General features: G+C 43.7%; 1 protein-coding gene across 3 annotated transcripts in view; it reads left to right on the top strand.

Moving 5' to 3' along the window:
• LOC149445774 (threonine synthase-like 2) overlaps positions 1–17,831 on the top strand; it is a 45,310-nt gene that overhangs the window by 25,792 nt on the left and 1,687 nt on the right. For 2 of the 3 annotated variants that reach the window (XM_089653422.1, XM_089653423.1), the window contains 2 exons: positions 1,071–1,178; positions 7,822–7,947. In XM_089653422.1, coding sequence (XP_089509548.1) covers positions 1,071–1,090 — 20 coding nt within the window. In that variant the 3' untranslated portion in view covers positions 1,091–1,178; positions 7,822–7,947. Of the gene's footprint in view, positions 1–1,070; positions 1,179–1,464; positions 1,627–7,821; positions 7,948–17,831 lie in introns of those variants that run through there. The other variant, XM_089653424.1, reaches the window with a different exon arrangement.

Raw genomic sequence — 17,831 nt, 5'->3', positions numbered from 1 at the left:
CTTAAGAGAGCGATTCACGCCAGACATCCCAAGAATATTGTTACACTGAAACAGTTTTGTGAAGAGGAGTGGTCCAAAATTACTCCAGATCATTGTGCAGGTCTGATCTGCAACTACAGGAAAAATTTGGTTGAGGTTATTGCTGCCAAAGGAGGGTCAACCAATTATTAAGTCCAAAGGTTCACATACTTTTTCCTCCCTGCACTGTGAATGTTTACATGTTATGTGCAATTAAACCATGGCAACATCTAATGTTTGTGTAGAATTATGTTCAGCAGACTGTGTTCTTCTATTGTTGTGACTTCAGAGCACATTTTATGCCCAATTCATGCAAAACTCCACGTAATCCCAAGGGGTTCACATACTTTTTCTTGCAACTGTATGTTCTATCCACTGCTATGCCACTGGTCTCTCCCTCTCCACCTTTCCTTGTATTAAAGGAATTGTAACTCATAACGCTTGCTGCCACCATTACCCTACATGGCTGGCTGTTCACTTGTAGGACTATGCTTGGACATGGCCAAGGAGAATAAGGAAGACCAAGGATGGTTGGAAGAAATTGCCGGTTCAGTTGAAGAGCCTGGGTTCAGATTAGGCCAGGCTGGGATGCTCACAGGGTGTCTTGGGGCGATGTCTGGAGGTTTCTGCTTAGGAAACTACAGGAGCACTGGCGTTAAGGGGCCACAGAGTGTCCATGGATTGCCCAAGCCGGTAAGGAAAGAGTAAGGGGTAGATTTACTAAAGCTGGAGAGTACAAAATCTGGTGCAGCTCTGCATAGAAACCAATCAGTTTCCAGGTTGTTTTTGTCGAAGTTTAATTGAACAAGCTGAAGTTAGGAGCTGATTGGCTACCATGCACAGCTACACCAGATTTTGAGTGCTCCAGTTTTAGTAAATCTCCCCCTTAGACTTCACATGGTCCTGTCACATCACATTATCACCCTTGACACTGATCCCCACTTATTTTTCTAGTCGGTGAGAATATCTTGTAGTTTTATGTGATTGTTATGTGAGATAGGCAGAACTATTGTGTAGACTTACCTTTTTCTGTTCTGTTTCTGCCCATCCAGCTGGTTGCTGCTGTAAATAAAAATGATATCCTTCACAGAGCCATTCAACATGGAGACTTCTCATTGGGAGAAACAGAGATGACATTAGCCTCTGCAATGGATATCCAGGTATTAAATGTTATACAGCTGACACCTTCTATATGTTTTCAGAGTGCTTATCTTGTAGAGGTGGCAGGAACAGCAGCCTGGGCAAGTCAATCCAGAAAACCTGCCAATGGGCCCACTTTCTGGCAAAGTCCAACCCATCTCCACATTTCATTTTTGTCACATGCTATTGTAGTTTTTCCCTCCTTTATGGACCCTAAGCATTGCATCTGCAGGTCTATAGATGAATGGAAATAGATGTAAGGGAGCTGTTTAATCTTTCAAAGCATTTGTCTTTCTGTCCAACCAGTTCTGAGATTCAAACAGCTCTGCCACAGACCACAACCATGCCTGGAGGACAGAAGACCTGAAATTCTCTGCTCCACTTCCATAACACTTGCAGATGTCCACCCCACATCACCCTGTGATTTGACAATAAAAGGACAAGCAGCAGAAAGATGAGTCTTCATTAAAAAAGTGATAAAAAATATATTTTTATAAGTATTTTTATTATAACAAAATTTAGGGGAAACCATTTTTGCAACATTTTCAGTCTTCTTTTTTCTTCCTTTTTATAGTAAAAAAATAAAGAAAAAAACAAAACAATGGTTTCTAAATACATTAAAAAGAAAGCTCTACCTATCTAAATGATATACACAAAATTAATGTTTGTACAGTGTGTCATGACATGAGTAATTGTCAGTCAAACTATCAATGAAACCTGAAAATGGCTTTCTAATGAAGGGGTACTACAGGCTGGTGCTCAAGTTGTTCGAGACCCTACAAGTGGAAAAAATACCTCTTGATCTGCAGAAATGCATTCAACAACTAATTCCTGTTTTAAGCTGACAACACGCAGCATTTTTGTGGACTGAGTGGTGTCAGCCCTGCTCAGTTGTCTGTTATTAAACAACTCAACCTCTTCCACTGTTTTCATCTGTACAATATAGAGCAGCCTTTCTCAACCTATTAACCCCAGAGGAATCTGTGAAATAATTTCGTAGGTCTCATGGAACCCTTGGTATGAATAGTCAGTTGGGTCTATTGGAAAAATGTCTCGTACCTTGGTGGTCAGTGGGAAGATTGCCCTCCTTAGAGTGGTGGCTTCAATGACGCCCTTACAGTCAGCTAAAAAGATCATTGGTGTCTTTCTACTGACTCTGCAAAGTGGTTATGGACCTGCAACTATGAAGACACCATGATAAGGGACACAGCTCAAGGAACTTCCAGCAACCTCTGGAGGAACCCTCGACTGAGAATGGCTGACAAAGACAGTAATTATTCTGTATTCCAAAGATAAGGACTAGGAGGGCTAATTTCTCTCCTTAAAGTGTTACTAAACTCACAACAATAATATCAGCCTGTATATGCAGTAAAGCATGCTTGTTATACTCACTGTGGAACCTAAGGGGTTAATCATCTGCACTGTGTAAAAAGGATGTTTGATCCTATCTTCTCTCTTCCTCCCCTTTTTCAAGCGACCACCTCTTATCTCCTGATAAGACAGACTGAACCGTAGGTATTTTGCACATGCTCAGTTTGGTGTGTATTACTAGAACGGTTTTTTTTTTTTCTTGGGAGAGTGCATGTGATGAGCACAGGGACAATCAGCACTGGTCAGACAGAGGTCAGGGGTTCTGCATCCTACTATAGCAAAAAGAAAACTCCTACTAGCTTTAGCTGGAAGATAATAAAAATCACAAGACTGCTCTAACTGCTGATGAGAAAAGGTATTTAGCAGTTTACATTTACTAAAATAATTGCATTTCCATGTTGTGTGTAGTGTGGGAGACTGGATATAGTGAATGCAGGGTCCAGGGAGATCATATATAGTGAATGCCGGGTCCTGGGAGACCATATATAGTGAATGCAGGGTCCAGGGAGACCGGATATAGTGAATGCAGGGTCCGGGGAGACCGGATATAGTGAATGCGGGGTCCGGAGAGACCGGATATAGTGAATGTGGGGTCCGGGGAGACCGGATATAGTGAATGCGGGGTCCGGGGAGACCGGATATAGTGAATGCAGGGTCCGGGGAGACCAAATATAGTGAATGCAGGGTCCAGGGAGACCGGATATAGTGAATGCAGGGTCCGGGGGGACCCGATATAGTGAATGCAGGGTCCGGGGAGACCAGATATATAGTGAATGCGGGGTCTGGGGAGACCAGATATAGTGAATGCGGGGTCCGGGGAGACCGGATATAGTTAATGCGGGATCTGGGGAGACCGGATATAGTGAATGCGGGGTCCGGGGAGACCGGATATAGTGAATGCGGGGTCTGGGAAGACCGGATATAGTGAATGCGGGGTCTGGGGAGACCGGATATAGTGAATGCGGGGTCTGGGGAGACCGGATATAGTGAATGCGGGGTCCGGGGAGACCGGATATAGTGAATGCAGGGTCCGGGGAGACCGGATATAGTGAATGCGGGGTCTGGAAAGACCGGATATAGTGAATGCGGGGTCTGGGGAGACCGGATATAGTGAATGCGGGGTCTGGGGAGACCGGATATAGTGAATGCGGGGTCCGGGGAGACCGGATATAGTGAATGCAGGGTCCGGGGAGACTGGATATAGTGAATGCGGGGTCCGGAGAGACCGGATATAGTGAATGTGGGGTCCGGGGAGACCGGATATAGTTAGTGCAGGGTCCGGGGAGACCAAATATAGTGAATGCAGGGTCTGGGGAGACCGGATATAGTGAATGCGGGGTCCGGGGAGACCGGATATAGTGAATGCAGGGTCCGGGGAGAGCAGATATAGTGAATGCAGGGTCCGGGGAGACCGGATATAGTGAATGCAGGGTCCGGGGAGACCAGATATAGTGAATGCAGGGTCCGGGGAGACCAGATATAGTGAATGCAGGGTCCGGGGAGACCAGATATAGTGAATGCAGGGTCCTGGGAGACCAGATATAGTGAATGCAGGGTCCGGGGAGACCAGATATAGTGAATGCAGGGTCCGGGGAGACCAGATATAGTGAATGCAGGGTCCGGGGAGACCAGATATAGTGAATGCAGGGTCTGGGGAGACCGGATATAGTGAATGCAGGGTCCGGGGAGAGCAGATGTAGTGAATGCAGGGTCCGGGGAGACCGGATGTAGTGAATGCAGGGTCCGGGGAGAGCAGATGTAGTGAATGCAGGGTCCGGGGTTTAGTAACACTTTAAGATAACAGAGGAAGTATGCACAGGACAACCCTGAATATTTCCAGGATCAAGTGATATTATCAAACAGATATAACAAAACACTTACAATTGTATAATTGACAAATTAAAAAGGTGCAAATAAGAGAAGTTCATTATTAGGGTTTTCATACACCTTAAAGAATAAGTTCACCTTTCGAAACATGTTACATGTTATACCCATATTCTGCGTGTAACATGTTCTGGAAGGAGTGGCCCCCCTTCCCCCAATGTGACAGCCCCCTCCCCTTCCCCCACTAGCTGTCACAATTTAAAAAAAAGTGTTTGTGCAGGACTCTGCCTTCCTGTGTCACTCATTCACAGTATGCTGTGAATGGGAAGAATACAAGTTCCCACATCCTCTGCGGCTGTTGTCTTGTAGTTCTCAATAAACTACCACGGCTCTGTTGAGTGCTCTGGTAGTTCATTGATTCTTTGTCAGTGTGTATCTGCTTGCCCATATGATGTACGAGCAGACAGCTTACACCGACAGTCTGCAGTTCTGCATGGCACCGGTGATCTGCTGGTGCAATGCTTTCCAGGCTCACAGAACAAAAAATAGTAAATGCACATTTTTATTACCTGCAAAAAATGTGCAATTATTATTTTTTGTTAGAGGTGATTGCAGCCGTATTAGTGCATTTGCGACAGAAACAATTGAGTACTGTCCGTGATACTTTTTTTTATTTGCACGGAGTATGTCCCCTTCTTCAAGGTCCAAGTAGTACCGTTATGATGGGTCTGTTATGATGGGTCCCATCATAACAGTACTGCTTGGACTTTGAAGAAGGGGACATACCCCGTGCAAATAAAAAAAAGTATCACGGACAGTACTCAATTGTTTATTTTTTGTTAAAAAGTGAACTTATCCTTTTAACCTGTTCCATTTTTTTTATGAGATTGGGTGGATAGCTCTATAAATATCTCTGTTTTACCCCCTTAGGACCTATATAGTGCAAATCCTAAAGTGTCTTGTGCTAATTGTAAACACACTTATATTAATTATAAAACATCCATTCATATGTGTGAACTACCAAATGTGGCTTCCACCTGTGCAAACAAATCTTATGTTTTTCACAAGATGCCACAGGTGGAAGCCTCCTGTGTTCACTAAGCAGCACGGCAACCACTTGGCATGGGATCCAGGAGCTAATAGAAATCACTGTAGTAGCTGTGCCTACTACAGTGATTTCTGTCTCCAGGGGGATTTTCCAGAAATGGCACATACATACTTACGCAGGGCCCTCTGATTCCTCCTGTATTCATTTGTATTGTAATTGTATTGTCCAAGCTGGATCAATGTCACTACTCACCACATACCTTGAATTCAGCTTTAAAGATCTGTTCTCTGCTGACATCTAGTGGAGAAATAGCAGAATGCAATTAATATTTTACTGCCTGTCACCCAATACAAAATTAAAGGCACAACCACCTTTCCAGACTTTTGCTGTAAAACCCATTTCACATGAGGTGGATTACATTCTTATCAGCAGGGGATCAGCTCACAGGTCCCCTGCTGATTGGTGCAGAGCGGGCAGATGACACATCAATAATAACAAAAATCACCAGCACCATAAAATAATGTGAAATAATTCTTAACCTCCCTGGAGGTATTCCTGAGTTTAGCTCGGGTAAAGTTTCAGCACCACATGCGGTAACCCCGAGCTACACTCGGGAATACAATGCAGCATTGCTCCGGGATCCCTCGATCATTTACCTTGTCCTGCACTACTGCGATGTCCCCCCTGCAGCGTCCCCAGCCATCTCCTCCAGCCAATGCCGGCATCTGTCTTCCGGGTTCCATTCCCTGCGACGTCGGGACGTACGGGTCTTACGGGGATGTAACCGACAGGAAATTTAAAAATTTTAAAAAGTGACATTCCCTAAATACATTAAAATCACATAGTAAAACATTACTGTATCAAACCATTTCACATACATTTTGTCCTGAGTGCTTTGTCCTGTGCCCTGCCTGCATTTTTACTGTTCTTTCTGCCTGGAAACTGAGAAACGTCCATGGCGTCCAAAAAGAGTCCCTTTAGGTCAAAAGTGGTTTTAGACCGGCTAGAGAACAGCGATAGTAAATCAGAACCACTTGCAGAATTGAATGATAATGATTCGTGGGGAAACAATTTTGCGACTTTGCTCAGTGATGTGCGAACTTGGTGCTATATTTCAAATTTCAGTGTTTTTGGTTTGATTACATTATTGAATTAAATTTATTATTATTATATTATTTTTTATGATTATTTATTAAATTATAATTTATAATTTCGCGTTTCAAATTTTAACATACCCGGGATGTTTACTAGGCTCTTGTTCAGACAGTTTTCAGTGAGATATTAAGAGAATTACAGGCCTACAATAAAAAAATGACATATTTCCATGCAAAAAAATGTACCGCTTTGAGCACAGAAATATGAACATAATGAGACCGCTAGGGAGGCTACTATGTAAAATGTTGCTGCTCCTTAGTGATATCAATAATAAAAATAAAAAATATATATATAAAACAGCACAAACAAATATTAGATATATATATTAACTCACAAAAACTCAATTAGTGCAGAAAAAAAATATTTCTGCAGAAATTTTTTTTTTGTTGAGATGGTCCCAAATATATTAGATAGGATATGATAGGATAAAGTCCTTATTCCAAGACCCTTGACCAGTGATCTTTGCTCACCCTGGAGGTTGGAGGCTGATTACAATTACAATGTGGATCTCTGAGGCATTGAGTGAAAGGCAATAGTCTTACCTACAACTGGGGATTTCTGCCTAAACCTTGAGATTGGAGGCTGATCCGAGGGGGATCTTGGATTCATGAGTCCATAAAATTTATGGCATTTCATTCACCTATATCTGGGGAGTGCGGTGTGTGATAATACCACAAATGGGTGTGAATTCTGGTCAAGGGCCTTGGAATAAGGACTTTATCCTATCTATTATATCCTATCTAATATATTTGGAGTGGGACTATCTCAACAAAAAAAAATTTTTCTGCACAAATATTTTTTCTGCACTAGATGACACATCCATGTCCACTCACTATCTGCAGAGTGACCACTCAGTTTCTGCAGAGCAGACACGGACAGAACCTGCTCTGCTCTTTTTGGGCAACTGGTAGTTAATAGACTCCACTGTCCTTTTTACACCCCACTTCCCTTCGATCAGCTCTGCCTAAATGGAAGAGGATAGATTCCCTTCTGACCCGATCGGACCAGGAGGTAGGCGGGTGTAAATGGACACAAGTCCATTTTTACCCCCACTGTCCATAGGTATACATGGACCTTCTGACGAGGTGCCAGGTCTACCGGAAAAACTGACAGGTGGACCTGATTTGATTGCCCGTGTGAAAAGGGCCTAAGTCTTGCTGCTAGAACTGTGATTAATCTGGGAACAGAAGACGCCAATCACTTACTGACTGACACTGTTCTTGGTCCACTAAAAAGAACATCAATTCATGTTTTATCTTTTATAGGAGCCTTACAACATGGAAAGGATATTGTGGCTAGTTGCTGATGGGGACTGTGGAAAAATTAAAGCCATGATGGAAGAATTCAACGCTAAAAAACAGCTCCGATTACCAGCAGACCTTCACCAAAAGGTAGATTATAGGCATTATAATTAAACATTCGTTATTTAGTTGCTTCTGTTTTACATATTGGGGTGGATTTACTAAAGGCTAATAGATTGTACCCTTTAAAATTGCAGTTGCTCCAGAGCTTAGTGAATGAGGTAAAGCTTTACTTTGCAAAGAATACCCAATCACATGCAAGGAAAATAAAAAACAGCATTTTTGCTTGCACGTGATTGGATGATGGAAGTCAGCAGAGCTTCCCCTCATTCACTAAGCTCTGGAGCAACTGCACTTGTAAAATGCAGTCTATTTGTCTTTAGTAAATCCACTTCACTGGGTTGCCAACATTTTGGTTTTACATGGTTTTGACTCCCAGGAATCATGCACATTGGGCGTGTGCTGCTGTTTTTGGTGTTTTTTTTTTTACAGCCAGTAAACTCCCCAGCATGTTATCCTATGACAATTTTCCTTTGTGACACATTGGGGTTGATTTACTAAAGGCAAATAGACTGTGCACTCTGTAAGTGCAGTTGCTCCAGAGCTTAGGAAATGAGGCAAAGCTTTCCTTTGCCAAGAATACCCAATTAGGCTGGAAATACATTATACAATTTTCTGTCCAATTTCTGCCAAATTCCCTTTAGATTTACCTTCAACTATGTAGCTCAAGAGCCTACCTAAGGCTGGCTATACATTATACAATTTTCTGTCCAATTTCTGCCCAATTCCCTTTAGATTTACCTTTAACTATGTAGTGCAAGAGCTTACCTAAGGCTGGCCATACATTATACAATTTTCTTGAGATTTTTACTTTAGATTTACCAAAAACCATATAATATGTGGTCAAACCTAAACAACACTTTCAGTTGTATCCAATTAGGCAGGCCCATGCGCTACATAAGTTAAAGTTTTATTTAAGCCATGCGCTACATAGTTGAAGGTAAATCTAAAGGAAAATGGGCAGAAAATGGACAGAAAATTGTATAATGTATGGGCAGCCTAATTGGATACAATTGAAAGTGTTGTTAGTTTTGACCTCCTATTATATGTTTTTTTTGTAAATCTAAACCAAAAACCTCAAGAAAATTGTATAATGTATGGCCAGCCTTACATGCAAAGAAACTAAAAAACCAGCACTTTTGCTTGTACATGATTGGATGATGGAAGTCAGCTGAGCTGCTGCTCATTTCCTAAGCTCTGGAGCAACTGCACTTACAGAGTGCACAGTCTAATTGCCTTTAGTAAATCATCCCCATAGGCTTTACTCAGCGTTTTTTGGAAGGGGAATTTTCTGGCTGGAAAAACCCCAAAACTAGTGGGTTTCAAGAGGAGTTTTTTAGCTGTAAAAATGCTCTAACGCCGGTAAATGCAGTAAAACGCAGCAAACTGGTGTTTTTGAGCCAACATTTTTAATGTGTAAAAAACGTGTCTAAACGCAACAAAACAACACTAATGTAAAGAACGTGGTAAAACGTGCATTTTTATGGCAACTTTATAGGTGTCAGAGGAAAATCCCAGATGGACTGTTTTGTTGGTAGTCAGTAGTGGCTGAGCTGTGAGCACCCCGAGTCCAAGTGTAGATAGTGTACCCTCCCAGTCACCAGACGAAATTAAACGCTCACCTTCGGGGTATGACAAAAAAAGGTCAAAAATCGCATTTCCCTTCTGGGGCATGTAAGCACTGAAGGCTCCATTCAGTCTCGAACTGTATGGTATCAATCAAACTACATATGGAAAGAGGCAAAAGCAGAAGGATAGGGCTCTCCGTATAATATACTTTTATTAAAATATAAAAAACACACTTACAAAGGAGGCAAAACGTGCATAACCGAGTGCTCTAGATCACAGTGCATAGATGCAAGATAGCCGCGGGTGACGTCATAGGCGTGGCTCCTCCCCCGTACACATTACATCCTAAGACCGGACTTCGTCAGCGGGAACGGGAACAGAGCCAATCAGCACTGTCCAGGCAGAGGGTCAGGGGTTATGCAGCCTCATAGGACAGTCATTGCAGAACGAAAACTCCTCCAATAAGCTTTAACTAGTGCTCTGATAGCAGTCACAAGACTGCTATATACTGCTGATGAGAAAAGGTATTTAGCAGTTTATCTTTACTAAAATAATTGCATTTCCATGTTCTGTGTACTGTGGGAGACCAGATATAGTGAATGCGGGGTCTGGGGAGACCAGATATAGTGAATGCAGGGTCTGGGGAGACCAGATATAGTGAGTGCAGGGTCTGGGGAGACCAGATATAGTGAATGCAGGGTCCGGGGAGACCATATATAGTGAATGCAGGGTCCTGGGAGACCAGATAGGGGGCCCTGTGAGAGGCTCACTGGGCACATTTCACTAAGCGGTATCTTACCACATCCGAGTATGCGGTAGGATACCGCACAGCATTTTTAAAAAAAAGTTTGAATTCACCAAAAAACACTACTAAAATATCCCGTGAGTTATTTTATCAAGTCATGCAATATTTTAGTAGTGAAAACTATGCAGCGTTAATGTTTTAGCTGTCTGCAGGGTTCCCACTGACAGCTGAATGTAAAAGATAGAATTGCCAGCAATTAAAAAAAATAATTTAAAAAACAGCGTGGGGTCCCCCCCCCCTCCATCCATACCAAGCCCTTTGAGTCTGGTATGGGTTTTGAGGGGAACCCCCACGCCAAAAGTGAAAAAAAAATAGCGTGGGGGTACCCCCCCAAAATCCATAGCAGACCCTTTTCCGAGCATGCAGCCTGGCAGATCAGCAAACGGGGGGAATAAGCGAGCGCCCACCCCCTCTTGAACCATAGCAGGCCACATGTCCTCAACATGGGGGGGGGGTGCTTTGGGGCCGGGGGGCTCCCCTCCTTAAAGCACCTTGTCCTCATGTTGATGGGTACAAGGGCCTCTTCTCCACAACCCTGGGAATTGTGGGGGTGTGTGGATGCGGGGCTGGTCGGAATCTGGAAGCCCCCTTTAGCAAGGGTGCCCCCAGATCCTTCCCCCCCATGTGAATGAGTATGGGGTGCATGCTACCACTACCCATTCACAAAAAACACAGGAGATAGTCTTTGACAAGTCTTTTATTAAAAGAAGAAAAATAAAAGAATGCCCCCCAAAGTAAATCCAATGTCAATGTCAATCACGATGCCCGCCGACACTCCCAACCCGATACAAGAAAAAAAAGAAAGGATCCGCTCCCGATGCTGGCTCCCGGCCATCTGACTGCTCTGCTGGCTTGACAGTTGAGTATAACAAGCATGCTTTACTGCAGATACAGACTGTTTTTACTGTTGTGGGTTTAGTAACACTTTCAGTAAAATGAGTACGGTACAGTCATCCTTTATTAATGTAATATTGTTTAAACATAACATTCATTATTACATGAAGCTTGTTCTTGTGCATTTCTTCCAGATCTGTGCAGTAATCCAAGATAATAAAGACCGGTCACTGCTGCTCTCCTTCTTGTGCAGGGTGACTGATCTTGTGTCCGCCCCCTCCTATAGTTCTCTGCAGGCAGCCTGTGGTGGGTGGAACCTGCTCAGTCCCTCCCACAGCTCTTTCCTCTGCACAGGCTATATACAGCACAATGATGATGTCACCTCTACCCAGGTAATAACTGGGTTTGCAAAGTCTTTTAATGCACACAAAATAGATTTATATCTTTTGTCATTGTTAAGAATTATATTTCAATAAACGTTTTTGTACCTAGAGTTCAGCTTTAAGCTGTTAAAGGGGGGATTGTGGCTGAGTCAACTTTATTTCCATGACTGCCACACACAGCTTGGAGACCAATTATACAGTTGAAAGAAAAAGTATGTGAACCCCTTGGGATTACGTGGAGTTTTGCATGAATTGGGCATAAAATGTGCTCTGAACGTCATCTAAGTCACAACAACAGAAGAAGACAGTCTGCTGAACATAATACTACACAAACATTAGATGTTGCCATGGTTTAATTGCACATAACATGTAAACATTCACAGTGCAGGGAGGAAAAAGTATGTGAGGCCCTAGCTTAATGACTTCTCCCAGAGCTAATTGGAGCCAGGAGTGAGCCAACCTTGACTCCAATCAGTGTGATGATATTGGATGTGTTGCTGACAGCTGTCCTGCCCTTAAAAAACACACACCTGTTTTGGGTTTACTGGTTTCAAGAAGCACTGTCTGATGTGAACCATGCCTCGCAGAAAAGAGCTCTCAGAAGACCTACGATCAAGAATTGTTGACTTGCATGAAGCTGGAAAGGGTTACAAAAGTATCTCCAAAAGCCGACTTTTTCCTCCCTGCACTGTGAATGTTTACATGTTATGTGCAATTAAACCATGGCAGCATCTAATGTTTGTGTAGTATTATGTTCAGCAGACTGTGTTCTTCTATTGTTGTGACTTAGATGACGTTCAGAGCACATTTTATGCCCAATTCATGCAAAACTCCACGTAATCCCAAGGGGTTCACATACTTTTTCTTGCAACTGTAAGTCTGAATATCAGCAGATCACAATTCTGCAAAGTATTATCAGTTTGTTAAGATTTGTGACCGCGCCCTGTCAGTCACCTCCCCCTTCCTCACCCCTCCTTTTCTACTTTTATCCTTTTCGCTTCTACTTTTTCTCCTAGATTGGGCTTCTCCTATTTTGTTTTTTTTTTTATAAATACGATTTATATTCAACAATCATATATATTCAGTAGCCAAATATCTTGGACTTTATATAAGCAGGCTGCTGTTTTATTATATCACCATGCCGCTTCTCCACCTCTTCCAATCAGAGAACACTTTAAACTTGCTCAGAAAATGCAAAGCAATCTCTGAATGGCACCCATGCTGAGCGGCTCAAGTTGGACCAATGTAACCATGTATAAATATCCAGGGGCGGACTGAACATTCGAGCACTCGGGCACTGCCTGAGGGCCCGGGATCAGTAGGGGACCCCATGAGATGCCCCTGGTACCTTTTATTGGCTTTTTCATAGGCTTTTTTGGATGTGGGCGAGGACACAGGGGCCCCATGATCCCCTATTGCCCGGGGGCCCCATGAGTTGTCAGTCCGCCCCTGAAAATATCAATATGTGAAGTTCTGCTTTAAGGTGAGCTTGGACTTTAAAAGTCACCCCCTGAATACAAGTGTCAGGCAGACCATAGATGATACAATTTTCTTTTCTTCCACCATCAACGCTGATTCCCTCCCACAGCATTACTGTGTTCTGTAGTCAGGGAGCCTTCCCTGCGGCAGAACACAATGATTACTGCTGGCTGATATACCCACCGGCAGTGTTCACATGCATAAAATCAGACAGGCTGGTTGTACTGAAGTTGATCGATGGCTAGCCATCAATTCATCTATGGCCAGCTTTAGAATTTCATTATTAGTGGAAAAGCGCTTAAAGTATGAAAAGTGCAAAGGTTTAAATTGCATTGTGTTCAATAGTTTAAAGTTTTAATAGCAATAATACACACACATCTCCATCCACCCAGTCATACAATCATTGGTGGTCAGTGGCATTTTAAAAGGCCCCACTCTGCATCACTGGTGGTCCGCGGCATATTCAAACCTTCCAAAACACTCCCAGAACGTTAGTGACCAGTGGCATTTAAACTCCACCAAAACAATCCCACAATCATAGGTGATCACTGGCACTTTAAAATCCCTACATCCTATTACTGGTGGTGAGCGGCGCTTTAAAACCCAAAAAGCAATCCCAAAAGACTGGTGGTTAATGGCCTCTTAACCCCCCCCCCCCCCCCCACCTTCAATTGCAGCCTTCCCATAGGATTGATTCATTCCTTGAATCCTTCATTCTGTAGTGAGAGGAAGAGGAGGGAACAACAATATAAACAGTACTACACTATTTACATTGGTGATCTCTGTGATTGGTAATCACATCTATCCCATGGCACAGAGCCACCCTGATCGTCTCTGTGCCCTTACTAAATGTTCTCCATTGACTAATAATGGCAGGAGTAAGAGCTTTGTGTGTGTGCAAACAAAAGATTGTACTGGTACATCCATCCACCCATGTAAGGAGGTTAAACTTTTCAGGCCCCAGATTAGCACCCCCTTTAAACTTCTCTTTAGACCAGCCCCCCTAAACTTTAATTCAGACTCCAGATCAGTATCAGCTTATATCACATGACCAGAAACAAGATGTGTGGATAGTTTTCCACACCTTCCTGTATAGGCACCATGCTAGTTGAAGGTTTGATACCAGTGCTGGATTGTAGGAAAAAGCATTCAGCACTGCCAGAACATAGGGTGGGTCTGCGGGACCCTTGTATTTATTTCAAAGTCCCCAGGTTAGTTGGGAGGTATACTGTAGTCACTATGCCACAAAGAACAAAATAGTAAATTCGATCATTACATATACAGTGGGGCAAAAAAGTATTTAGTCAGCCACCAATTGTACAAGTTCTCCCACTTACAAAGATGAGAGAGGCCTGTAATTGGCATCATAGGTAGACCTCAACTATGAGAGACAAAATGAGAAAACAAATCCAGACAATCACATTGGCTGATTTGGAAAGAATTTATTTGCAAATTATGGTGGAAAATAAGTATTTGGTCACCTACAAACAAGCAAGATTTCTGGCTCTCACAGACCTGTACCTTCTCCTTTAAGAGGCTCCTCTGTCCTGCACTCATTACCTGTATCAATGGCACCTGTTTGAACTTGTTATCAGTATAAAAGACACCTGTCCACAACCTCAAACAGTCACACTCCAAACTCCACTATGGTGAAGACCAAAGAGCTGTCGAAGGACACCAGAAACAACATTGTAGACCTGCACCAGGCTGGGAAGACTGAATTTGCAATAGGCAAGGAGCTTGGTGTGAACAAATCAACTGTGGGAGCAATAATTAGAAAATGGAAGACATACAAGACCACTGATAATCTCCCTCGATCTGAGGCTCCACGCAAGATCTCACCGCGTGAGTTCAAATTGATCACAAGAACGGTGAGCAAAAATCCCAGGACCACATGGGGGGACCTAGTGAATGACCTGCAGAGAGCTGGGACCAACGTAACAAAGGCTACCATCAGTAACACACTACGCCGCCAGGGACTCAGATCCTGCAGTGCCAGACGTGTCCCCCTGCTTAAGCCAGTACATGTCCGGGCCCATCTGAAGTTTGCTAGAGAGCATTTGGATGATCCAGAAGAGGATTGGGAGAATGTCATATGGTCAGATGAAACCAAAATAGAACTGTTTGATAGAAACACAACTCGTCGTGTTTGGAGGAGAGAGAATGCTGAGTTGCATCCAAAGAACACCATACCTACTGTGAAGCATGGGGGTGGCAACATCATGCTTTGGGGCTGTTTCTCCGCAAAGGGACCAGGACGACTGATCCATGTACAGGACAGAATGAATGGGGCCATGTATCGTGAGATTTTGAGTGCAAACCTCCTTCCATCAGCAAGGGCATTGAAGATGAAATGTGGCTGGGCCTTCCAACATCACAATGATCCCAAACATACCGCCCAGGCAAGGAAGGAGTGGCTTCGTAAGAAGCATTTCAAGGTCCTGGAGTGGCCTAGCCAGTCTCCAGATCTCAACCCCATAGAAAACCTTTGGAGGGAGTTGAAAGTCCGTGTTGCCCAGCGACAGCCCCAAAACATCACTGCTCTAGAGGAGATCTGCATGGAGGAATGGGCCAACATACCAGCAACAGTGTGTGCCAACCTTGTGAAGACTTACAGGAAACGTTTGACCTCTGTCATTGCCAACATAGGATATATAACAAAGTATTGAGATGAACTTTTTATATTGACCAAATACTTATTTTCCACCATAATTTGCAAATAAATTCTTTCCAAATCAGCCAATGTGATTGTCTGGATTTGTTTTCTCATTTTGTCTCTCATAGTTGAGGTCTACCTATGATGCCAATTACAGGTCTCTCTCATCTTTTTAAGTGGGAGAACTTGCACAATTGGTGGCTGACTAAATACATTTTTGCCCCGCTGTAGTTCCCTGCTTACAGGATATAGATGTGAACACCTTGTCTGGTTCGTTTAAATAATTGGGAACTACCTAGCAACTGGACACCAGAGAGACAATAAATGTCTTGGTCAGAATTAGGTAATCACGTACTATACATACTGTATATGACATCATATAAAGTGCAGGGTCAGGACTGTGAAACATACAGGGGTCAGAAGGGTGTAACATGGGGCCCTTACTTTGCTGGTGAGATCACACTGCCAGGCAGTAGGTGCATAGATCAGAGCTGAGCGCTGGAACAAGAGATTCAGCCCTGGACTTCAGGACATGACCTGGATCAGCAGGACACCAGGATTATGCTTCAATCCTGGGACAATCCCATAGACAATGCCCCACAGTTCTAGAAGGGGCAGGACTTACGTTGTGAGGAGCACAGGGACATTGCTGATAGTCCACTGTGTGTTAACTAATCTTCACTTCAGGTCTGTGAAAGAAGAACGTGGCTCCAACGTCCCCTAGCATCCAATCTCATCAATATCACAAGCGCTGCTCTGCTACATGAATCCTTGCTGCAGCTCTAGTGCTTGTGATGTGGAGAAGATCTGGCTTCAGGGGAGCTGCAGGGTGAGAAGACCAGATAAGTTTGGTGACACCCCCTCTCTATGCGTCGCTCGGGGAACATAATGGGAGCAAAATTGATGCTCAGAGAGGGTCAGAAGGTATATTGGTGCTAAGAAGGTGGTGAAGGGAATAGTAAACCTTAGCAAGGGGGACAATAATGCCCAGTGGGAGGTGGGAGGGAACAATAATGCTCTGGGGAGGGGGGGAGGTTATAAGCAGGGTATGGGAGGAACAACAATGCGAAGATTGGGTTGAGGGAAAACTAGTCCCCAGCCAAAGTAGAGAGAACAATGTTGCCCAGCGGAGGGCGAGGGGAATAAAAATACCCTAGATGACTGTGAAAGGTGGGCGAGAACAGTAGTGCACAGAACTGGGTGTGGAAAAAATAGTGGTCAGTAACGGTACCAGTGTGTATTGGGGGGAATCAGTAGTGACCTGTGGGCTGGTTTACAATAGTACCCAGAGGGCGGTGGGGAGGAACAACAGCACCCAGTAGGGGGTGAAAGTAAACAATGGTGTCAGTGGACAAAACTTACCTTGCACTGCAGTCCTTGTCCCGCGAATCTGCTCTCTTCGTCCTCCTCCTTCTGCTACCTGGACTGAGTAGACTCTGTCAAGCAGGAGATCAGTTCGTCTGCAAAGAGCTGGAGCTGTGCGCTGTGCGCTCCATCTCTCGGTCCTAGACACACGGGATACCAGGATTCTGTTAAAATCCTGGGACAGTCCAGAGGAGTCTGGGATAGTTTTGGTGGTATTTGGGGTTATGCCAATCCAGATGGGCTTGAGACATTAAAGATCTAAGCCCTTCAAGAGCACCTATCTTTACATTTAGGCTCTCATTAAAGGGGAATGTGAGCTCTCTTATGACAGTGATAAACCTCAATTAAAAAAATGAATACATATGAAATGTTCATGACTGGGCAGGGCGAAACGCGTTGAGGCGCATGGCCTGGATGGAGCCTGGGCTGAGGCTGCTTTTACCATACAGATTGTTGGGTTTTGCTGGATGTGAGACACCTGGGACGTTCTTTCTACATTCTGTGAATGGCTGTCACAGTGCCGATCATTACTAGAGTGCCTGGGAGATGTCAAAGACTGTGCCAAAGACTGTGCTGAAAGCATGCATTGAGTGAACTCTCAGCACAGAAACTCCCGTCACCCAAGGAAACATATGTGTAGTGTGTGGGCATTAAAGCCCACCCTCTTTGCCGCTGCACATATGTGTTACATTGGCAAGAGGCTAAGATAGAGTGGATGTCACAATTTTATAGGTATGTGAAAACTGTTTTGCTCATACTTAGATATATTCTTCTTAATCCATGTAGCTGCCTTTACCCTTGCTAATATATTTTGTCTTCCTTT

This window comes from Staurois parvus, unplaced genomic scaffold, assembly GCF_062004578.1.
Source record: "Staurois parvus isolate SC_StPar_1 unplaced genomic scaffold, SC_StPar_1.0 ptg000711l, whole genome shotgun sequence".
In the NCBI taxonomy this organism is placed as follows: Eukaryota; Metazoa; Chordata; class Amphibia; order Anura; family Ranidae; genus Staurois; species Staurois parvus.
This window is presented reverse-complemented; position numbering and strand designations above follow the sequence as displayed.